This window comes from Hippocampus guttulatus, chromosome 2, assembly GCF_054856545.1.
Source record: "Hippocampus guttulatus isolate MCC_2025c chromosome 2, RoL_Hgut_1.0, whole genome shotgun sequence".
Classification (NCBI taxonomy): Eukaryota; Metazoa; Chordata; class Actinopteri; order Syngnathiformes; family Syngnathidae; genus Hippocampus; species Hippocampus guttulatus.
In genome coordinates, this window is record NC_141262.1 from 28,098,085 (window position 1) to 28,121,527 (window position 23,443).

Below are 23,443 nucleotides of genomic sequence, written 5' to 3' on the forward strand. Positions count from 1 at the left end.
CTTTTAAAGCCCTGATTACCTATGACCAACAGGTGTGCAGCTGCCGGGGGAGCCCTGCAGTGCCACCTGTTGGTCCCTAAACCGAATCATGACAAATATTGTGAAAATTTGCGATTACCTGGCGACCAGTTCAGGGTGCCGCCCGCCGACTGCCCGAAGACAGGCTGGGAGAGGCTCCAGCACGCCCGCGACCCTTGTGAGGAGAAGCAGATTAGAAAATGGATGGATGGATATGGTGAAAATTTCATTAAAACCACACTTGAACTTTTATAAGACGCAAAAATGTGCCCCCCACCCTAATCCAATAAAAATGAACAACAATGAGAAGATAAAAGAGTTGTACTTCCATCGGGGAAAAAGCCGTAATATGTCGAGAAAACGCCTTTCACCTCAAGAAAGATGGCCATATCACGAGAAAAACAAACGGGAGCACTCAAATCTGCAGTCAGGCAAGCGAAATGAGATTCTAACCTTACACTCTTACGCCCTCGTGTGGCTACTTTAGGAATTATCCAACGCTTCACATCGAGTGCGGTTGATTTGATAAAAAAAGAAAAGCAAGAAAGAAAAAAAAAAAAAGAAAACGTGCAGCACAGAGACACGCAGAAGGGGAGGACGAGGCTCTCAGCGTCAGATCTCAACTCGGGAGCCCCCCCGGTCGGTGCTCACGCGCGCGCAGTCTTAATAAAGACGAGAGGGACCCCCCTCCAGGCGAGAGAAGCCCAAAGGGAGAACCGAGACGCCGAGAGACGGATGCAACAGTTGGTGGGATGCGACGCGCCAATTAGCGGCCCACGCGTGTTTATTAAGCAGCCGCGGCGGGCCAGGGGAGGAGGAAGGGAGGGAGGGGGGGCTCGAGTGCTCCGTGGATGTTCCGAACTAAGACGCACCACCGTGGGATGATCGGCGGCGGTGGCAGCGGTAGCGACGACGGCGGCGGCGGCGGCGGGGGCGGCGACTGAGTCAGCATGCATCGGATCGCCCCGCGGCGGCGCAAGCTCCGGACGCTGTGGGCCTCGCTCGCCCTGCTCGCTCTGTCCGTGGCCGCCTGCAGCGCGCTCTTCACGGCGTGGACCTGGCGCCAAACGCGGGACCTGTCCCAGTCCTTCCACATCCTCCAGGAGCGCCTCGAGCAGGTCGGGGCCACAACTGCAACAGCACCAGCAGCAGCAACAACAATAACAAAACTATGAGCAACTTTTGTGTGTGTCCGTGCGCGCGCGCAGGCGTGTGTGTGTGTGTGTGTTTGAGTGTGTGTGCAAAATTGGTTATGCAACTTAACTCGTGCATGCGGTTACGGGAATCATCGTGGGGGATGTGTGGTGGTTTTTAAATGCACATTTCCCACTCTCGAACCCACGGTTTTATTGTCTTTTGTGGAGAAAAAAAACATCACAGTTTACCGGAAAGCCTCCGGTTATTCTTGTTTGGTTTCCCCCCCAAATCCAAATTTGAATCAGTGACAAATGTCAACAAACTTAAAAAAAAAAAAAAAGAAATCGCAAATTTTGTCCAGCAGCGACATCCGGGCATTGTCTCTGATTTTTCTCCGCGAAAGAACATATCCGTGACGAATGCAAACAAAGTTTCCTTAATATGCCTTTCCGAAGATCTTACTGCGCTGTCACGATGCAGTGCAAACGTTGACGAATGAGCCTTTCCAAGGATTCCACTGCAGTATTGATGATCTGGCATTTTGTGCCCGTAAGGATAGTCTAGCTTTGCCGTTTAAAACATTTTTTTTCTTGCTCTTTTCCTTAATATGCCTTCCCAGGAGCGCCTTTCCTTAAAAAGCCTTTGCAAGTTCTGAAGGCATTCGAGATTTTATTCCATTTGGGATGCACTGGAATTGCCTGTTACTTCTTGCTCTTTCCTTAATCTGCCTTTCAAAGGAGCCCTGGCATGAGTTTTTTTCCTGTTCTTTCCTTAATATGCATTTCCAAGTTGTGAAAAAAGATTCAAGATTTTATGCCAGTAAGGATGCCCTGGCATTGCCTGTCTTTTTTCTTGATCTTTCCTTGAATACGGCGTTCCAGGTTACTGAACGGTTTCAAGATGATGCCCTCTTATTTCCAGTTTTTGGGGGGGCTTCACACTAAGCCTCTGTGACAAATGCAGACAATCTTTCCTTAATAAGCCTTCCCAAGTTCCGAAGGGATTCAGCATAGCATGAAACAATGCCCCGTCATCGCCTGTTTCAGATTTTGCCCAGGCATCGACTCTTTCTCTTTGGTTGAAGAGCAGAAGAATTTTCATCGAAGCATCCGGATGAATCTGATCAAACTTTCCTCCGTAGGCTTTTCCAAGTTTCGTCTGGTTTCTTAATCTCTCCAGAGGAGGAAAACATTTTTGTTTTTAAGACAAGTACTACATCCAATGGGTCATTCAAAATCTGGCCGAGGGTCGGCGGGGTGGGAGCGTTTTTGACCTGCAGATCACCTCGCTCGGGACACGTGTCGTGCTGATGCTTGGACTGTTAGTCGCGAGGAGAGCGACGGTATCTTTCCGTTCAAGCAAGCGCGCATAAACAGACGCAGACGCACGCTTCTCCTCCACTGGGGCCCCCCGCCAAGCGTTTCAAAGTCTGCTGGCGCCGCAAATCGACTTTCTTTCCCAGAAAGACGCAGCGAGCGAGGCCAAGCACTAAAAACGTGCAAGGGGGGGTCAGAGGGGGCGGCGGCGGGGGGGGGGGGTGGTGCTGAGATATCGAAGGGAAGGATGCACACTTGTTCATCTCGTGCGCGTGTTTGTGTGTGCGCACAGGTCAACACGCAGAGGAAGGCCATTGTGCAACTCATTCTGGAGAAGCGAGAACTGCTCGTCGGCCAGAGAGTGAAGCGAGACGGTAAACGCACGTCCGCACGCACGCATAATCCGCACGTCTTGTTGGGCCGTACGCCACTCGGGCCGCAGCTAAAAGTCGACACAGGAAGCAGTAGGCAGCTGGACGGCTGTGGCAGAAATTACAGGTCTGACCGGCGTGGCCTCGCAGCCCAGAAAACCAGCTGGCTCAGGAACGAGGGCTTGTTGCACGCTTTTGGGCTGTCAATTTGATTTTTTTTTTGGGGGGGGGGGGGTGCTGTCGCGACTCCGACAGCTATGATTTGTTGTGAAAGCAGGGATACTTGATGACCTATCATTGCGGTATTTATAGCAGCCGTTTTGCGGGCAGCTTGAAGAATACGTCCGGGAGTGAACTCATGAGACCGCGGGGGTGGGCAATTCTTTTTAAAAGAAGCTTTGAGCTGTCTAATGCCTCTCCAAGTTGATGTTTACTGTCAAGCTACACATAAAAGACAATTACACTTTGCGTTTTGAAAACAACAAGCCACTTGGCCTGAAGACCGCCCCCGCTAGCTTAATGCTAACACATGATGCAAAGCGCCATTGACGAGCTAAATGTTAGCCTACGTGCTTGCCAAAGTTATGACAGCTAATGACAACTAACAAAGTAACTACTCCCCCGAGACATTTTCAACATGAAACGGATTAAAAACTTTCCCCCCCAAAAAAACCCCAAAACAAACAAAAGTAACTGAAACGGCATCCTACGTTTATAAAACGGAAAATGTCCTTCATTTTCATCTTGGTCAGGTAATATCAGATATGAGCTTTTGGGCTTTGGCCGTGAAGGAGAAGAAAGGTTGAACAGCTGTTTTGGGATTGGAGTTTTTTACTGCATGACACAAAACCTAATAGTTTTTTTTTCTTTTGTTTTTTGTTTTTAATCTTGCACTTGACAAATACTCCATCCATTTAAAAAAAAACAAACGAATAATAAAACAAATGAAAAGTACTCTAAAACCTCAAAACTAATTCAAACTGAATTACAAAAAAAACAAAAGGTCAAGTAAAAATGAAGTGCAATGAAAAATCCCAAACTCTTATCACATGGACTGTCGCAGCCGATGATTGCTAATGCTATACGCTCGCGAAACCTAGCTTGAAGTAGGCATCATGTTGTTAGCATTGCTAGCCACATACGAAATATTGTAGACGCAGGCGGGGTAGCCGTGCAAATATGACGAGACTCTATAAAAAATAGATGACAAGTTCAACCAGGACTACTTTTTTTTTTTGTCAATACAGCATGTGAGTACTTTTGTCATCAGCTCGAGAAAAATTTATTGCCTGGCAACGCTTGCGCCTTCGGACACTCTTTTCCACCACTTCATCTCTCGTATTCCGTTTACATTGGATGCTTTGGTCTTCTCCACTCCATCTTTTTTTTTTTGGGGGGGGAGGGGGCGCGGGGGGGTCCTTGCGAGCCGCCGTCACACTACGATGATGAAAAGAACAGTTTGAGGGAACGCATGAAAAGCACGTGACGGGAAATCTTTTGGCCATCTGCTAAGCGTGTTAAGACGGCGACGAGATGGGCGGCAAATGAGCGCGCCGTTGGGAGACAGATTGTGGAACCACAGGAGTGTTTTCTTTGTCACACTCACGTTTTGTCTGAAAAAAAAAAAAAGGGGGGACGCTGCGCGGGAAGCACGGAAACGGCAAGAAAGCGGCGTCTCATTTTGAGAGTAAGTGGCCTGGCAGATGCCTCGTCTCACGTTAGCGTCTGCAGGAAAAAAAAAAGCCTTAATTGACTTTGAATTTTCCTTCCCGACAGTCACCAAAGTCTCCTCTCAGCAAGGTAAGAGCGGGGTACGTCGGGGGGGCCGCGGTGGAAGGCGGGGGCCGGCTGCACGTTGCTCGCCTGACATGACGCTTGGTGCGCTCTCAGTGGGCCAAGGCGGCGTGATCAAGGGCTGGGAGGAGCGCGTGCTCAACATGAGCAAAGCCGTGAGCTACGACAAGGAGGAGGGCACCTTTGTCGTGGAGAAGCCGGGCGTCTACTTCCTCTTCTGTCAGGTACGGCCCGACAACCACCCACAAAATGATTCCCTCAAACGCTTGCATTATGACGCTGCTGCTCCAGCGCAGCAACGGTGATGTCAAATTGAGTGCCGGATACAGTTGAATGCGTCCGAGTTGCGTTTTACGTTTAATATCTGGAGATTTAATGAGGGAGCATCAAACCAGGAAGTACACCGGAAGCCACGTGAGAGGGAAGAGAGTCGACTAGAGCTGAGAAGTCCAACGTATTGTCTTTTCAAAGGTTTCTCAGCCGGAAGAGACTCCAGTAGAGTGCAGGATGCGGTTAAGATGTAGCGCAGTCATCTGAAGACATTCAAGAGGCCAGGGAAGAGAGCGGAATAGAAAGCAAGATACGGTCCAAAGTGGAGTTGAAAAACACAATAGCAATATGATATTCCAAAGGCGGGCGGCACCGTGCGGAGGTGCGGGGTTTGATTTTGGCTCCGGCCTTCCCGTGTGCAGTTTGCACGTTCCTCCCGTACCCGCGCGGGTTTTCTTCGGGTACTCCGGTTTCCTCGCGCATCCCAAAAACGCGCATGACAGTTTGAGGAGTCGTGCGTCTCTCAAAGTCAGAAGCAGTCAAATCAAAGTGACATTCTAACCGAAAAGCGTGTCAGCCAGAAGACTCAAGTAGAATGGACTGCGAGTTACCGTTGGGATGCGGTGCGGTCATATTTTCGGAAATGTCGGCTGTCCGCTCAGCGGCGTAGCAGCCGGGATAAGAGCGGTGGAAAGCAAAGCTGGCCGGTGGCGCAGCTCTCAAATAGTCGCCATTTGACTCAAAAGGGGAAGAAGAAGAAGAGTGGGGACCAGAGGGCAGGATAGAGCGCGTCGTTGCACCCGAGCGGAAGCTGAAGCTGTGCTGGCCTGGTCGGCAGGTTCTGTTCAACGAGCAGGAGTCGCAGTACGTTAAGCTGGACGTGGTGACGGGAGGCCAGAGGCCGCAGAAGCTGCAGTGCATGGAGGGCTACGGGACCACCCCGTCGGCCGGGCCGCACCCGTCGCACTTCCTCAAGCCGTGCCAGGTGTCGGGCCTCCTGCGGCTGGACAAGGGCACCCAGCTGCACGCCGTCACCGGCCCCTCCTTCCGCCTGCACACGGTGGGCAACCCGTCGGCATCGCCTCACGTCTTCAGCATCTTCAAAGTCAACTGACGTCTCCCGAAGGGGGGAGCTGCCGTCCCTCCAGATTTCCCCTAGTGCCGCCTCTTCCCAGCGGACACTTGATTTTTGGTGGGGTGGGCTTGGGGGGGGGGGGGTAATAACGGAGGGGTGAAGCCGACGTCGGCATGCGGACGCTGTTTGGCTGGAGACGCCAACGCTCCCCCCTGCGAGGCGGCGGATGGGAACCGGAAGCCGAGCTTCCGCCTTTGGGGACGAACGGTGCGCAAAACTGGGAACATTTTGCACATCACGGAGATGTGAAGTTTGTTTTTCCAACATCAAATTGGACTGTTTTGGATTTTTTTTTGGGGGGGGGGTCACTTCTCTTGGTTCTTTTTGTTGCTATTTTTGCCTGTCGTTCAAAAATCAAGCCACGAGTGATTGTTTCGATCATCAAATGGAACAAAAGGGAGATCACAGACATTTTGAAAAGCGCTTGTGGGCCACGAGAACACGAAAGGCTGCGTTCCAAAACATGAAGCAGATGCAGTTTGGGGTGATTTTCTTCAATGCTCTCTCAATAGGGTTGAGGTCAAGGGATGCTCGTGAAGTTTTTTTTCTTCTTCTTCTTCTTCTTTTTTTCTCACCAGGGGTGTCCAACTTAAACTGAAATCCCTCCATGCATTACATTTATGGAGCACAAAGAGTTGGGACTGAAAACAAATGGGAGTCTTTTGAGAATGAAATTGAAAATCGTAACCTGACGAGGGTTATGTCAAATTATGCAAAGAAAAATGTCACCCATTCTTTTGTGAAAATAAAGGCAGATTTTGATGAGGGGGGAGGGCGGGGGAGTCAGTCTGACAAGAAAGATGTCGATTTTTTTTTCCAAGAAATAAAGTCGCAATTCTGTGATGAAAATGTTTTTTTTTTCTTTTTACAAAAATCTTATGCGATCCGCACAATTTCCACAGAGTCAGACATTTCTCATGAAAAAAAAATTAACATTTTTTTGTTGGTCACAACCAACGAAAATTATAATTTTTTTAAAAGCAAAAAAGACAATCTTATAAGAAAATAGTCCGATTTTTCTTTAAAAAAAAAAGAAGACAATTCTCACCGTCCATTTAACTTCAATCTATTTGCAGAATAATTTGAAACACAGTGAAATTCCCCCCTCCCCCTCGCAAAAAAAAAAAGCAACATTCCAATCATGTTTTTCCACAGCGAGTACGCTAATGGAGAATAAGCGAAAGCCGAGCGGTCTTGCGCAAGGCAAACAAGTGTGTTTTTTCCAGCCGTGGTTTGCCTTTGTTTATAAGTCGTTTTTGTGGGCTCGCCGCATTGCTTTGCCCTGGGCACTCGGCCTTCGTGCCGGCTCAAACCTTGCAGAGGAACATGTCACCATTTTTATCCTCTTTTCATTTCCTCGCCGTCCTCCTCGGGACATTTGAAAGCAAGCCCCCGGCGCAGCGCCTCATATTTCCCCCCCGTCAGCACACACGCTCGCACCAATGCCGCCATCTCCATTTTCACTTCCTCAATGTGAAGCTGCAACGTCTACATTGCCGCGCGCACGCGGGCACTTCCTTGCGCTTATTCCTATATTGATCAAGGTCAAAGGTGACCTTGTGCCTTGTGAGGCAGCGTACGCAAAAGCCTGGACGCTTTGCGTTTTGGGGATTGCGAAAAAAAAAAAAGCAGTGAGAATTGGTCATTTTTGTGAAAGAAAAAAAACCCCATTAAATACATAGTCACACTGATGTTGTATACAGGCTATACAGGTCAAGTCATTCAAAGCGAAAAAAGATCAACTGTGTTTGTAAAATATTTTATTTGAATAAACTGTTTTTGTTATTCTTAAATTATGTGTCATTAATTTCCTGATCATTACTTAACCTACCACTTAATACATTTCATTTTGCCAACTTTTTTCATTTTATTATTTACAGAAAATCAATGGTATTTCATATAATGAAAATACAACAAATTTATCAAAAATAAATTAGCCAATTTATTTTTCATAAATTTGACAAGATGTTTTTTCAGGTAATTCTGAGCTTTTGTGTATAAAATTTTGAGGACAATTTATTTTTAAAAATAAGGCTGTAAAAATGACAGCTGTCTGAACACTTTCCGCATGCACTGCAAGTAATGATGCCCTAACATTGAGCCTTGTGGCACTCCGGTTAACCATCACTATACTTGCCCACATGCCAACTCTCCTTATCCTGTCACAGTTTGACTTGGACATGTCAACAAAAAAGTCTTCAGTGAGCATGGCATCTCATTTCATTCCGTTTTATTACAAACAAACAAAAAATAAGGTGATGTGTCATTTTGTAAATACTTTCATTGCCGGCCAACATTTGATAGGTGTACTGACAAAAGATTAAAAAAAAAATGGACAAAGCAAAGTGTTTTTTTTGGGGGGGGGGTTGCTGGGGGGATGGCAGGGGGGCTCATTTTTGCCTGGAAATTTTTTTATGAAGTGAAAAAAATATTTTTTCCCCTTTTTACTTTGTCCATTTGTATGCTTCAGTAAGGCGGGTTTTTTTTGTGTTCTCTTCTTCAACAATGGAGTGTACAAAACACAATTATAGTTTGACGTATATATTTCTGGCCTGCATATACAGTGGATATAAAAAGTCTACACACCCGTTTAAATGGTTTTTATGATTTAAAAAAAAAACTTTCCCCACCATTAATGTAACCTCAACTATAACCTGTACAACTCAAAACTTTTTTTTTTTGTGAGGGGAAGTAACAATAAATGTGGTTGCACAAGTGTGCACACCCTAAAAGAAAACGGGGCTTGTGGTTGTGTTCAGAATTTACCCATCACATTCAAAGTCATGTTAAATGAATCTGCTCACTCCTGCCACCGTTTGAAGTGTCTCCGATTAACACCAAATAAAATTCAGCGGTTCTATAGGCTTTTCCTGACACCTTTGCAGTCAAATATCTGGCATTTGAACAGAGTTGTGTCAACAGTTGACATCTACTGTGGAAGTGTGTGTGTGTGTGTATGTGTGTGTGTGTCTAAGCCACCTGCAAGCCCCAAATCTAAAATGGAGGCATCAGAAACAAAGCTACTTCTGAAGTTACCCAGAAACTTCTTTGTTTGATCCTCATGACATGAAACAGAAAAAAAAAGGCAACATCTACGAAGAACTAAAAAGTGTGTATGTGTGCGGGGAATGTTGGCTAATACTGATTTGTTTGCGAAACTGGTCAGAAACATTCACAGGGAGCTTTGTGGTTCAAAACAAACCCCAAAAAACAAAAACAAAAAAAGAGCATTACCCAACTGTACACACTGTTGATGATTGACGCATGCCGTCAGAAATTTGCATGCAGCTTTGACAGGAGGATACTTTTGGAGTGAGGTGTGCGTGTGTGTGTGGGGGGGTGTGTATGTGTAAGTCTCCAAAGAGGAAGAGGAGGCTCATTGAGGAGTATCATGGTTTGAGGCAGACAAGCACAGGAAGTTAGGAGAACTGCAAGTTTGTGTGTGTGTGTGTGTGTGTGTGTTAGGGCCACACTAAAAGGAAGCAACAAATATTATATGAGAATGAAGTCATGACAACATCCGTCTTTGTTTGAAAGTCAAAATTTAAGACAAAATCCAAATATTAAGAATATGATCTATTGATTGATGCTAGTCTTGGGATAATGAAGCCATATTTTGGAGAACAATTTTTCGAGAATCAAGGTGGGTTCATTTTTTAAAAAGTTTGAATCTTAAGATTTTTTTTTAAGAAAGCAATTTAGTCTTAATTTTTCCAAGAATAAAATCTTATTTTTTTTAATTGAAAAAACTTCATTTTTGGAGAATAGTCTGTTTTTGTGTGTGAAATAGCTCACTCATTTTACAGTGTTAATCTTAAAAATAGTATTTTTTCTGAAAAACTGTGGAAATTTTGTTACATCATAATCTTCCGCGAAATACCGTGAGTCGTAAACTTTTTTTAAGAAAAAAAAAACATCAGAATTAAGGTAAATATTTTTTGAAGTCATAATTTTATATAAAGGCAGTTTTGTTTGGGAGGATCATCTTTTTTTGACCAGAATACATTTTAACTCATTCAGTACCAGCCAATTCTAGACCAAGTCTGAAAAGACGTTTAAAAACCTCTTTGGGAGTGAATGAGTTAAAAATGTTTCAAGAAAAAGTCATGAGAATGAAACCTTATGAGAATGAAGTCAGAATCCTAAGATAAATAAGTCAATCTTAAGAGAATAGTGTCACGTTTTTCCATGCATCTCATGAGAATAGTCACAAAAAAAGAAAAAAAACCCTCAACTGGTGAGAACAAAGGCCATCAACCAAATATTCTCATGATAAATGTTGTTTCTTTTCAGCGCAGCTTGAATACTCATTCTTATGTGCGAGTGTGCCCTTGAGCATTAACCTAGTCGTCAATGCAGATGACCTCGCTGCCACGTTGCTCCCGTCGCAGTTCTCCTTCCCGCTCTTTCTTGACCGACAAGGGGGGGCCGTTGAGCGCTGCAAAGTGAGGGGGTGGGGTTGGGGGTGGCAGAAGATTTGCAGTTAAACACTGAGTGCTTCCCAGATGCGCGACAAGCAATGGTGTCGGAGCATAGAGCCCGGTGCCACACCGTAAGCCAAAACACTCATTTGACACTAAGGTGCAGATGCTTCCCACGTTCGTCGAACGTGCTTCGGGGAGTTCGCCGGCGAGTTGACGGCGCTTTTACAAACAAAAGCTAGGAATAGATGACGGGTGCACTCGCACCGGGGCTCGAATGTCATAACAGCGCTTCCAGATCAGCCCTGTGATAAGGAGGCAAGACTAACTCGATTCGTGGCCCTTTGCCAGCGAGGGGCCAACCGAGGGACTGGAAAGAGAGAGGGGAGAATATTGCATGAGAAGCAAAACAAACGGAGGTGAAGACTGGGTGAACGAGGAAGCTAATCGAGCGCTGCTTATAACTCGTCCGCTAGAGGGCGTGCGGGGAAACCTCCCCGCTCCAAATCTTTTTAGGGGGTGACCTTTTATGGTGATTTTTGGTCAAAGACAACTGGGAGAGGCTACGGCTCACCTGGGACACCGATGAAGACAAGCACGGCGGAAAAATGGATGGGTTGGATAGCCAAAGCAGAACTGACCCACAGGTGAGACCGTTTGTCAAATGTGGGGGTAACGGAGGCAGTTATTTTTTATTTTATTTTTTTTAATTTGACACCCGTTAAGCTCGGGGTTGTTCTGGAGCAGCTCAGCACTGCACCAGATGAAGCAAGTCAGGTCCAATAGATCATAAAAGCCTCTCCCCGGTAGGTCCTGCCTGCTATCTAAGGGACGAAAAGGCTGCCATCTTGGCGGAGCCAGGCAGCGTTTCAGCTCGCCCGAGTGTAGCCGTGCCAAAGAGTTCTATTCTGGACTGTGCGTCTGTGTGTGTGTGTGGGTGCGTGCGGAACTTCAGAGCGGAGAGTCGCTCCAGCTGGGCTTTCATAAATCCACACGCCGCTGGACTTTCTCAATCGAGAGGGAGAGCAGGAAATCAGAGGTTGGAAGTGATTTGCACGGGTGTCTGAGCGTGACTTTGACACACATCCATGACACAGCAGCAGCAGGAGCATTCTTTGGGCTTTTGCTCTCCACCAAATCCACATGAGGAAATCTGCTTCTTTAGTGGATAACAAAAAAAAAAAAAGAGAAGAAAGAAAAAACAAAAAGCCAGATGCGAAATGTTGGGAATGTAGCATGTACGGGGCGCCAAATCGAAATCAACACGTTGCCTAAAATAAATTTGGGAGAAATGCGCGACAATGTGGACAAGCAAAATTGAAAATTGGATGGATGGCCGAAGCAGAATTGAAACAAGGGTTAGAGCAGGGGTGACCAAACATTTTGGAGCTAAGATCTACTTTTCGATCAACCAACCTCCCGCGATCGACCCGCATACGCACGCACTTACACACGCGTTGCCGTGATGAGCAACAGCCATAACGGCCCCGACGATGAACCAAACAGAAAAATAAAGCAGACACAAGAGTTGGTGAAAAGGATTTCCTGCCTACCTTAAGCGGGGGGACCTGATGCGGAGGCGTGCGACGCACGTTAGCAGCCTGTTCACTATCGTAGCTCACGCGTACCATTTGCAAATGCTTCTCGCGGCCCTCCAGATTGCCATTCTTTGCCAGTGCCATCGGTGAAATGGACACAAAACGTACGATATCAATATAGAAATGAAAGATAATAATAATAACAGCAGCTCTGATGGCAAGCTGCACTTGCAGACTGCGGAGCGCTAACAGCTTCCGGTGACGCAGGTCAAAGGGCCACCGTAGGTTCAAGGCGACCTGCTTTATTTATTTTTAAATATTTTTTGTGAACGGGAGACAGATAGGATGATTAGAGTGCAGTGTGCATTAACACAAAAAGTATTGGCGTGTACCAATTCTTTCATTTGGAAATACACTGCGATTAGGTAAAGTGGACAGAAAATGGACGGCCGGCCGGCCTTGGCAAAAGCGAGCGATGAGATGCACCGTGCGTCAAAACGGGGGGTTGTCACCACTGGTACGCACCAAGTTGCTCAATTGGAGTGAGGACAGGTGCTATCGGATGCCACCACAGGGGACAGCCGAAGCAAAACCGACACGCGGGTTGGACCACGCGTCCAAGCTGAGTTTGCAGCAGGTTGTGCGACAGAAAACGGGAGGCATACAATGAGCCCCACTTGGAAAAACAAGCGTCTTGGACATCTCAACTCGGAGCGGCAGCCTCAAGCCAGCGCAAATTGATCGATGACAGCACGTAAGCTCATTCCTCACCTTTGCTTTCTTTTAATAAAGTGTCGAAACAAATGCATCCACACGCCTGATCCAAACCAAATGCCATCCCGATGCTTCCCCCCCCCCCCCCTCCCCAACTGTTGAAGACCCAAATCCAATTTGAGCGAGACAATGAAGTCTTGGCTCCAACGCCGACTCTGTGTCCATGGAGCTTGGTGTTCCCGGATGACTTTGGTCAGTGCCGTTCATCTGCTTGCAGTCTGCAGATCCATCAAGTCCTTCGCAAGATTCTGTGTGGGGTCTGCACAGCACGCGCGCGTGCATGCGCGCGCGCGCGCGCGCGCGCGCGTGCTCGTTCGTGCGTGCTCGTTCGTGCGCGAGTGTCGAGACGGAGGAGTGGAAGACTGCGGAGGAATGAGGGAGTATCGGGTCAAAGCGAGGAGAAAGGCTCCTTCAGTCTGCTGGTGGATGAAGAATTGATCCAAGGGGAACTCTTTTTTTTTTTTTTTTCCGGAAGGGGGTTGGGGGGGGGGGGGGGACCTCAGGAAATCAGGAATTTATTCCTCGCTCTGAATTCCTCACAACCTGCGATTGCATTCACATCCAGTCTTCTCCGAGGTCCGCATTTGTTTTCCACTCCCCGCACGCGAGGCGTTGGTGCCACTTTCCGACGTCTCTGGCGCTGGAGCCCCCCCCCAACCACCCCCGACTTGCAACATCTCTCCCTGGGTATTCCCCAAGGCACGGCTTGGTCAGGGTTTTTTGGGGCGACCGTTGCGCGGCAGGTTCTCCACCGTGTTACTGAGCCGATACTTGACGATGATGCTGTGCACCGTTGACTTGGGCATCCGCAGCTCCAGGCCGATGGCCCCCTCCGACTTGCCGTCTTTCCACAGGTCCACCACCCGCTGCCGCTGCACCACATCGTGCTCCTTGGTCTTCTGGCACACGGCGCCGCCGCCGGCTGGCCCCCCGCCGCCTCCCCAATTGGCTCCGCCGGCGGCTTCTGTGGGGGCAGACAAGCGGCAGACTGTAGTGGAGGCTTGCAGAGGGGGGAGCGCGATTATGTGACACTTTACGGGTCCCCCCCGTGAGGGGGATTTAGTCGGCCGGAAGACGGCTACTGGAGCTGGCGGGGGGAGGGGCTCGGTCGTCCTGCAGGTGCTTGAATGAAGCCACGTGGTGGCCCCCCAAAAGGGAAATCTCTCCCATGGCGAATCCAGGTGAAGAGGAGGCGATGGATTTTCGGCTTGAGCGAGCGCGACTCAAGACAAAGTCACCACGGTGAGCAGAGTTTTGCCTTGCCACAAACAACCGACGAGACACGACTCACAAAGCGTACGGGATATTCAGCTTTGGGGTGAAACTTCACATTTTAAGCTTTTGAATGGACAAGATGTCCCGACTGCGATCCCAGTGGCGGCGCCCAATACTTGACATGGGCAATGTTTGTGTTTTCGAACGGCATTTTGATCACAAGGCGTGACGTATCAAGTACGAGGTCATGGCGAGGCAAGGATGTCCACTTCTGTGCCTTTCTGTGACTCTTCCTGTCTCTGTGGATCCGCTGATGACACTGTGAGACACGAAGCTCGGTGGCCACTTCACTGCGAGCACTTTTTAATTATTTTTTGGGGGGGGAGTAGCGTCCCAAATGTCGCTCCTCTTCTTCCAGGGAAGTTGCCAAAGCCCCCCCTGCCCCATCTAATACTGGAACAGACTGATCATTCTTTGGTTTCATTGCTATCTGAAGGAAGGACCGGAAATGGATCTCTCTGTCCCAAACTGTCGCCCGCAAAGGAACAAAGGCCTCCCAAGTCCATGGTGGATGAGACCTTGAATGTGAGGTGTTCACGAGGTTCAGGAGCCCCCCCTCTCCCCGAAAAGCAGACCCTCACATTTGAGTTTTATGCAGTTCAGTGAGCAGGAGTTGGGGGGGGGGGGGATCACATGGGAATGTCTCGGAGGACAGGGCTATTATAGGAGCTTGATGGTGGCCAACTTTTTGGATTTTGTTGTTTTTAACTCGGTCCACATCTCCAGCCAGCTCGTTTCTCCCTCTCTGGTCGGGACCCCAATCAGGGGCGGCGGTGCGGCCTCGTAGACCGAACTGCACTCAGACGCAGGATCCGGGCAGGGCAACTCGCAGCTATTTCCGTCACGCATTTACGCGAGCAGAGTGCCTCTGTGGTTGGCGTCCCTCTCAAAATACCTCCTGCGTGTTTTCTTGGCGCGGCCCGGGGATAATGACATTTTCGCCGATGGAACGTGCAATGCCTTTGACAGATGTTTCGGTCTCCAATTACACCGAGCCGGCGCTGTGCACTCCAGCCGTTGGGGAGAGAGCAGGTTTTTGCAGTTATCTCTGCCACATCTCCGCTAGCACAACATCTCCTCACGCACACGCACACACGCGCGCACACGCACGCACACATGCTGGCCAGCCACAGAGCGCGTCTGGCAAGCACATGCCATGGTGAATATCAATTCGCAGGCGGCCGCAGGAGGCGGCGGGGAGGACGCCGCGGCCAAAACACAATGTGCACATTCCCCGGTCCCAAATGAGTTGTCAGACAGGTCTGACGTTTCGTTAAAAGAGCCTTAATATAGACACGCAGTTTGGGCTAATGTCTATTTCAGGTGGCCGTTTGGCCTCCGACCCAAGAAACACCCTCAGATGGACTCCGTTGTGGACTTTGGAGGGGCTGAGATGAACGCGTTGCTTCGCGTTCAAGTATCACGTTGACAGCGCGTTCATTTTTTCCATCCCCCACAACAACAGCGATGGAAATTCCTCAGATGATATCTTTAAAAAGGAGCAACGCGCCGGATGGCTTTTTGCCCGCAATATCGGAACACGGCCGTCGAGTAATCAAGTCCAGAACTGGCTTAGAATAGACTTGGCTTTTTGCTCCAAGTTACTTTTTAATTTGTTTTTCTCCATACAGTTCGCTATGATTACCGGTAGTTTTTTTGAGCAGGTTTGTTAGTTTGCGTGATTTTTGTTGTTGTTGGGTTTTGTGTGTGCGTGTGTGTGTGTGTAACAAAGTCAGGAAAGCCAATTCCAATTACCAAACCACTGTCCAGCCGTCTGACTGCCGCCAAGCAGTCCAGACATAAAATAAATAAAAAGCTCATTTTTTTCAATTAACTGACAAGAACAGAAATGAAGGACATTTTTTTGGGCTGTAATTATGGTTCGTTTAAGTTTTGCAAAAAAAATTTTTTTTTCCAAGTACTCTTGGTTTTATTTAATTTTATCACCAAATGTTTTTTTTTTTTCCCTCAATTTGAGCTTTTGTTCATTTTTGTTAACCACAACAATCTTGGTCCCGGACTGCAAAGCAAAGAGCGCGGTCGCGGCTTTATTTGACTGTCCTGTTGGTCTTCTGTTTGGATCCAACGACAGATGGCCGGACAAAGCGGGGCATTCACCAGAAAATCATCAATCACCGAGCGGATATGTGACAGGACAGTCTTTCATTGGTACACTAATGCAGGCACAGAGATGGCGATCGAACCCTGACGCAAGCAAATGACGGAAAAGGTACAAATTGCCTCAACTATTCGTTTAAACTCGGGGCGGGCAACTCGAGGGCCGCCATCCTGCAGGATGACCGCCCTCGAAGACCCAAGTTGCCCCCGCCCGGTTTAAAACCGTCGATATGTATCACAAAATACCAGCCAAAAGCATTTTGATATCACTTTCAATTGCACCATCACACACAAAATAAACGGCTTACAAATGACTTAAAATAGATCAAATGCAGCGGAAGCCCGCATGGAAATCTGGCCGTGGCACCGAGATTCCACAAGGTGGCACCAAAGTCACGTCTCATCGGAAAGTAGGGAAAGTTGACCTTAGCTACAACATGGGTACCCACATTCGGTAGAAAGTAGGACTACTTTCTATTCTTGGGAAGGGCTTTTGGCGCCATCATTTGGCATCTTGCAGAGTTTTCAGCAAATCACGGCGGAAAGGTTTCGCTGGAATTCCACGCACACGACCGAAAGGTACCGATGAAGAACGAAGCTCTTCTGGACCGAATTCATTGCTGGGGTCGGTTCGGGAAAGGAATTGGAGGCTCACTGACCTGATATGAAGGATCCGGGCGGCATCTGACTGTAGTTGGCCCCGCCCATGAGGAGGGCGCCAGGGGGGGCCGGGGCGAAGGGGGCGCCGTAGTTCTGAGGGGTGGCGTAGGGTCCGGGAGGGATCGGCTGCACCGAGGAAAAGAAGGAATTAGGTTCAGGCAAGATGGCATTTACGAACCGGGGCGGGGGGAGAAAAAACAGCAGTAGCAAGGGGGATGGGAGGAACATTGTAAAGTGCTTAAAGATGGTGAGGAGAATCTGCTGACTAAGCGCTTGTGGAGTGAAATAGCGCAGGTTGATGGGCTCTGTGTTTTTACTGGCCGCCCTCCATCGGTTTTTCCACTGGCAGCCTGCGCAGGTTGGAGTGTTTGCTCTCGGAGTCAAAGGCAAGCGACTGACCGGGGGGGCGTGCGTCTCCGTGCCCTTGCTGGCCAGCCGGCTCAGGATGCTCCTTTCGGACATCTGCAGGCGCGCGGCGATGGGCGGCACTCGGGACAGCGTGGCCGGCAGCCGGGTCACGTCGGCCTTCATGTCGCTCAGCAGCTCCTCCAGCTGGTTGAGCACTGCAAGGACAACAAGACGTGACTCCGCGGCTCCCGGCTATTAATGTCTTCCAGGTGGAATTATCTGCTTTTTGTTTTGCTTGGACTGCAATCGTCCAATTAGGATAATTTCCCATGGCTCTGATTCCATTTAACAATATTTGGATCATCTGGAACGATACCATTCGAGTCAAGGACTACAAATACGTCGTGATTAGGGTCTTTTTTTTGGGGGGTGGGGCAATATAAATGTGTGAACTGAATACCTGAAGGGTAACAAGTGAATATTACTTACAGTACCAGGTGACAAGTGACTGTAGTTACCTAGCTAGCATAGGTAGGTAGCTCCTATCTAGATACCTACCTACTTACTAGGGTACCTAAACAGGATCCGCTCATGTTCAGAACGATGTGACAGAATTCTATTCAGTTTTTTTGTTATTGATTTTTGGGGGGGGGGCAACTCTGCTAATCATTGTAACTCGCTGTGTAAGGATGCAGATCGCGCAGGTGCCACTGACCTTTGTGCAGGACGGCGTTGGCCGGCTTGTTGCCCGCCAGGGACTCCTTGCTGAGGTGCTGGTGCGACTCAGCCAAGCATTCCACCTCGGCGAAGCGCGCATTGAGCGCCATGGCCGGGTGGCTGGGGTCCTGCGTCATGTTCAGGTAGGCGGCGCGTCGCAGCTGCTCCTCAATGATCAGAGCCTGCTCCAGCAGCTGGGGGGAAAAAAATGTGAATGTGTGTCTTTGTCTTTAAATATAAAGTCCGTGTTCTGCTTGACATGTGTCTAAAAAAACAACAATAACAATAATGTTTTCCCGTTTTTTTGGTCCAAAACCGTTGTTTTTGGTGAATCCAACCCATGTTCTACTGCTGATTACTTCTGATCAGAAGGGGGTCAAAAACATTTTTGGGTGAAAGAAGAAAGTCTACATTTTCTTGAGGTAGGTTTAGTACTTACACTGTCAGAGAAGAACATTCTGTGGCTTTTGAAAGATAAGTGAAATTGCTGAAATACGTTCTGGATATAAATATGCTGGAAATCCTGAAAAAAAAATTGCACCATTTTTTTTGTCATCATTATTTTGAGCGATGAGTAAAAGGGCGACAGTTGCCGTAAATGAGGATGTTCGACGATCTGAAACATGTGAGGCAGTCAAAAACAGGATGAGAAACGCTACAGTCAGCACTCTGGCGGGGCCAAGATGTGTGCCGTGGGGCGTTTTGTCAGGTGATTGATGACAGCAAAGTGCTCAGAATAAAGTGGAGGAGGTTGCCAAGAACTAGATCTGTCTTTGTATTTTACATTCAGTGAACCTCCGTTTTATTGCCGTGGATATGTTGCAGACCCGCCCGCAACAGGTGAAATCCGCAATATCAAGAGACAATCATTTTTTGTTAGTTTCACCCTTAAAAAATGCTTTGAAGTCTAAACACATTTCAAGTTGAAACACTTTGTGAATACATTTGAGCTCAAAAACATTTGCAAGCGCAAACTATGAATAGTTATATTATTAATATGGATATCATATAATGATATTATAGTAACTAAATGGTTTGAACAGTTATATAATAAGACTTTTACGTCGTCTTACCTTGAAGCGCCGAGCCAGGAACTTGTTCTTCATCTCCAGGAAGTTGCCTTTGTTGGCCTGCGACTTAAAGGGCTCGTTGACGATGGCGAACGGCGGATCGTTCTGGATGTCCTGCCACCGTGCGTAGCCGTGGCTGGTGCCGAGGTCAAGGACGGTTGCTCAAAACATCAGTCGAAAATGTATATTTAGGGGGAAAAAAACTTTCCTACTTTAGGTAAATGTTTAACTTTTTTTTTTTTTTTTTAAGCCAGTGCCTAAAAAAGACTAACACACACACACACACACACACACACACACACACAAAACTAAAGTCATGGGAGCACTACAGTGAGTTTTGTGCCAATCGGGAATTTTCCGAGATGCCAAATTTATGGCGGATATAGCTGGCCTATGGGTGATGGAGTTGATGAAACACAAGAACTCAAGAGTGGGCGGTGTTATAAAACAAAATTTATGTCATTGATATGCAACCCTGACTCGCAAAACAGCAAGGACAACATGTACTTAAGGTTTTATTTTGCTGTTAAAAACAAGCGCGGCGGGGGGTCGAGGGGGACTTGATGGGAGCTGGCTCACAGCACCGCTAAGGATACATGACGATTCCTGCCAGGAGCCAGAAATCGTGGCGGCGGTGCCAGATTTCACTCATCTTCCCCGAGGAGATGGCGGCCCGCTCCTCGTTCTGCCAAAGAGTGTGCAGTTCTGTGGGGGAGAGGAAAACATACCAGCTCTCATCTTTTTTTTTTTTCATATATTATTTATATTTTATCCCAGTCCAACCTGTCGACCAAGGTAACTCCTTAGCTACCTTCCTTGGGTATCTCCTGACTACTAAGTATTAATGTACCTCTCTCAAGTTATCGCCTACCTGCTGTACCTTTCCTTATTAAGAATTACCTGAGTGGAAGTATGTACTTAGTGCATTACATCAGATAGTTATACATCATCTTTGCTGGAAGTAAAAATGGGTGTCCCACAAGGGTCAATTTTGGGCCCCATCTTATTATCCATTTACAGTACATAAATAATTTAGGGCGGCACGGTGGTCTACTGGTTAGCACGTCCACCTCACAGTAAAGAGGTGCAGGGTTCGATTCCGGCTCTGGCCTTCCTGCGTGGCGTTTGCTTGTTTTCCCCATGCCTGCACAGGTTTTCTCCGGATACTGCGGTTTCCTCCCACATTCCAAAAACATGCAAGGTAGGTTAATAATTAATCTCTCTAAATGTCTCTAGGTGTGATGGCGAGCACAAATGGTTGTTACTCGATGTGTGCCCTGCGATTGGCGGGCGACCAGTTCAGGGTGAACCCCGCGCCTACAGCCCGATGACGGCTCCAGCATGCCCGCAACCCTGGTTAGCGGTCATAAGCAATTAGACAGTGAATGGATGGATTGATGGATGAATAAATAATTTAGGGAGGTTCATCTTTATGCAGATGATTATTCTGTACATTACCAAAAAAATACATGGGGAGAGGACCTTGACCTACCTATCTACATTCCTTTCATGGGGGTGAACAATATAAACATGGTCTTCATATATGTTGTGGAAGTATTATTATTATTTTTAATTTCAGATTAACATTCTATCACAGTGACTGACCAGTGAAACCGCCGTCAGCAATGTTAAACATGAAGCGAGGCCGCTCAGCAGGCAGTTTGCCGTTCCCTTTGGGCACCTCCGCCTTCGCCTCTCGGACTTCTTTCCCAGGATCCATTTCATCTTTGGTCTCCTCTGTTCATGACAACGAGTAGACATCAGGTAGTGTTTAGGGGCAGGGTGAAACCCCCGCCCCGAAAGATTTGATTGACAGATGTCTGATTGACCTTTCTTGGTTTCGGCGTCCTCCTTGGAGTCTGCTACTTCCGGCTTCTCCGTGTCTTTTTGCTGATCCTCGGCCGCCTTTTCGCCATCCAAGAGACGAGGAGCTTTAGCATTTCAGAAGAAGCACAAAAATGTGAATAGCTGGGGATTAGTTCCATCCAAAAATATATATAAATAAATAAATATGACAAGAGGTGAATTAATGAATAGTGAACCTCGACTAGGCGGGAGATTACTGTACCTTCTTTCTCTTCTTGCACCTGCCCGTCCTGCTGGGTTGTTACTTTGCATTTGTCTGGCAAATTCCTCTCCTGTGGTGAGGGGGTGATTGGTTCGTCCTCCTCCTCCTCATGCGGTTGGTTGCCATCACCGTCTTTGCCGTCAGTGTCTTTCCCTTCGCCCTCTTTTCCCTCCGTTGTCAGTCGGGGAGGAGATACGCTTTGCGCAGCAGCGTCAGGCTGAAATCATGTAATGAGGGACCACATTTGATTTTTATAATAGACATCATGCTCAAGTAAAACAAAACAAAAAAAAGTTTAAAAATTAAGACCGCACTAAAATATAGGAAAATAATGGATACTATAATTTGTTGTTTAAAAAATAAACTTAAATAAATGCGTTTAAAAAGCTGCAAAAGCAATGCACCTAAAAGTGAAAAACAACTGAAATGGAAAGGATTAAAAAAACAAAAAAAACAATGCAGTTTGAACATTTAGCTTTGCAAATCACATGGAAATTCTTAAAACCGTGTTTAGCCTCCTATTTTCACCACAGGAAGAGCCGAAACAAAACTTTGCCCAAGTTCCAACAAAAATTAAAGAGTATATCAAAGCTGATTAAGCTTTAACATTTCCTTCGTGTCCCACCTCTTTGTTTCCCTCTTTGCTGTCATTTTTCTCCTTCTCAGACTGGGCTTCGCCATTCTCCTTGTCCTCCCTCTCGCCCTCCTTCTTGTTCTTTTCGGGCTTGTCTGCTGGCGCGGGCGTCGCTTTTTACAGCAACGAAATGTCGTGAGCTCATTGGTCGTCTGGAGAGTCAGTGTACTTTCATGAATGCCGCTTACCTGGCTTGGAGGTGCACGGCGTGTTGTTGTAGCTGGCGTCCGGCGTGGGCGGTGCGGTCTTGGGAGTGGGGGACGACGCCCTGGAGGAGGATTTGTTCAAGCTGACATCGGGCTTGAGCTCCGGGAGACTCCAGCGCCCGTTGATGTGCTCAAATTCCTGAATCTGCAAGTAAAACAGATCACAATTATGTCCAAACCAGAAAATCGGGCAGTGATTCTCAACGTCTGTTAGCTTAATGCTAACACGTAATGTGAAATGCCATTGATGGGCTAATGCAACTAGCATTGCCACTGCAGTCGTTAGAATGTAAATGCCGAAAAAGCACATGAAAGCGCGCCACCTTCTTCTTGACGAGCGACATGACGCCGATGCGCGTTAGGACCGGCTGGCGACACAGGCCCTCCCTGGGGACGCCGTCGGCGAACGTCTCCGCACCGTCGGCCACCGGCTCGCACAAGTGACGCATGAAGAGCGACACGTACGCTCTGGAGAGGAGACACGGCCGAGTGTGACATGGAATCACTTCGATGTCTCTGTTTTTTTTTTTCCTCATTGGACTTACTTGAATTCCTTCTCAGTCTTGCCTCTGAGGTCTCTGACCAGCCACTGAGAGGAGAAGGCGTCTTGAGACGGCATCCCCCAGCGCATCACCGCATTCAGGAAAGCCTTCCGCTGGCGTGTATTGAAGCCAAGAACCTAGCCGCAGAAAAAAATTGCCACACGTAACGGTGGCTGAACGCCTTCTCCTGCTGCTTTTGTTCACAAACATAGGAAGCATTCTGTTGATAAATATCATTTATTCATGTTGGAGCCGTTACTCCACTGCTTAGCTGAGATTTAAGTCATTCTCAACTAGTGATTGCTCCATTTCGTGTATATTTACAATGCTGCTGACTAATCTCTCCGCGGTCCACATTCACTTGTGCGCATACCTGTATCCGGTACTACACACAGGAAGTACATTTGGACATTTGGAAGCAAAGCAGGTGGACAGACCTCAAGGTTGCCGCCCACCCTGGCCAGAAGAGGAGGGAGCGGTTTGTCCTTCTCGTTCCTCAACTGGCGACGGGAATGTCTCCGGCCTGCAGGGAACCAAGGGGTTAAGAAACAAGACCAGAGCCAAGGCCCAGCAACAGCAACAAAAATACTCTTCGCAGAGGCAAGGTTTCAATCTGGTATTGCATGCTCGCCTTTCAAAATGATTTTCACGCGATGATGAAAACATTGAGCTCCTTGGCGAGAGAAAGGAAGGAGAATGTGAGGGGTTTTTTTTCCTTTCACTCGGAGATGGCCGTCTCGAGTGCGCTTTGTGTGTTTTGGCAAAGGGCTTTACGTGAGTGTGCCAGGCAACTTGATCTGCGAAATAAAAACCTGGTATATTGTAAAGTTATTTGCAGTGAATCGGGAGCGATGTCCGCCGCGAATGGTGCAAGTAATTGACAGCGCCCCGCAAAACGCTGATTGAATGAAATGAAAGATGGTTTTATTTATTTATTTTAAACTATGTGTGTCACATAAAGTAGAAAACCCATTTAAAACGTTTTTTTAAACCCCCGCCGATTCCATTGAGATAGCAGCAATTTCCACGAC

General features: G+C 47.7%; 2 protein-coding genes across 2 annotated transcripts in view; one reads left to right on the forward strand and one right to left on the reverse strand.

Annotated features, from left to right (window-relative positions):
- The first annotated feature begins 593 nt into the window (after window positions 1-593).
- On the forward strand, window positions 594-7,834 carry tnfsf12 (TNF superfamily member 12). Its single transcript, XM_086105262.1, has 6 exons — window positions 594-1,136; window positions 2,764-2,845; window positions 4,473-4,529; window positions 4,619-4,642; window positions 4,733-4,860; window positions 5,745-7,834. Exons 1-6 carry the CDS (start codon window positions 969-971, stop codon window positions 6,018-6,020), a joined length of 735 nt encoding a protein of 244 aa, XP_085961388.1. The 5' UTR covers window positions 594-968; the 3' UTR covers window positions 6,021-7,834.
- A 420-nt stretch (window positions 7,835-8,254) lies between these two features.
- chd3 (chromodomain helicase DNA binding protein 3) overlaps window positions 8,255-23,443 on the reverse strand; it is a 31,085-nt gene continuing 15,896 nt past the window's right edge. Inside the window, 14 exon segments of the mRNA XM_086105266.1 lie at window positions 8,255-10,479; window positions 16,827-16,953; window positions 17,227-17,390; window positions 17,891-18,086; window positions 18,966-19,098; window positions 19,559-19,667; window positions 20,568-20,699; window positions 20,792-20,893; window positions 21,031-21,247; window positions 21,656-21,777; window positions 21,853-22,015; window positions 22,194-22,338; window positions 22,416-22,549; window positions 22,850-22,935. Coding sequence (XP_085961392.1) covers window positions 10,385-10,479; window positions 16,827-16,953; window positions 17,227-17,390; window positions 17,891-18,086; window positions 18,966-19,098; window positions 19,559-19,667; window positions 20,568-20,699; window positions 20,792-20,893; window positions 21,031-21,247; window positions 21,656-21,777; window positions 21,853-22,015; window positions 22,194-22,338; window positions 22,416-22,549; window positions 22,850-22,935 — 1,925 coding nt within the window. The 3' untranslated portion in view covers window positions 8,255-10,384.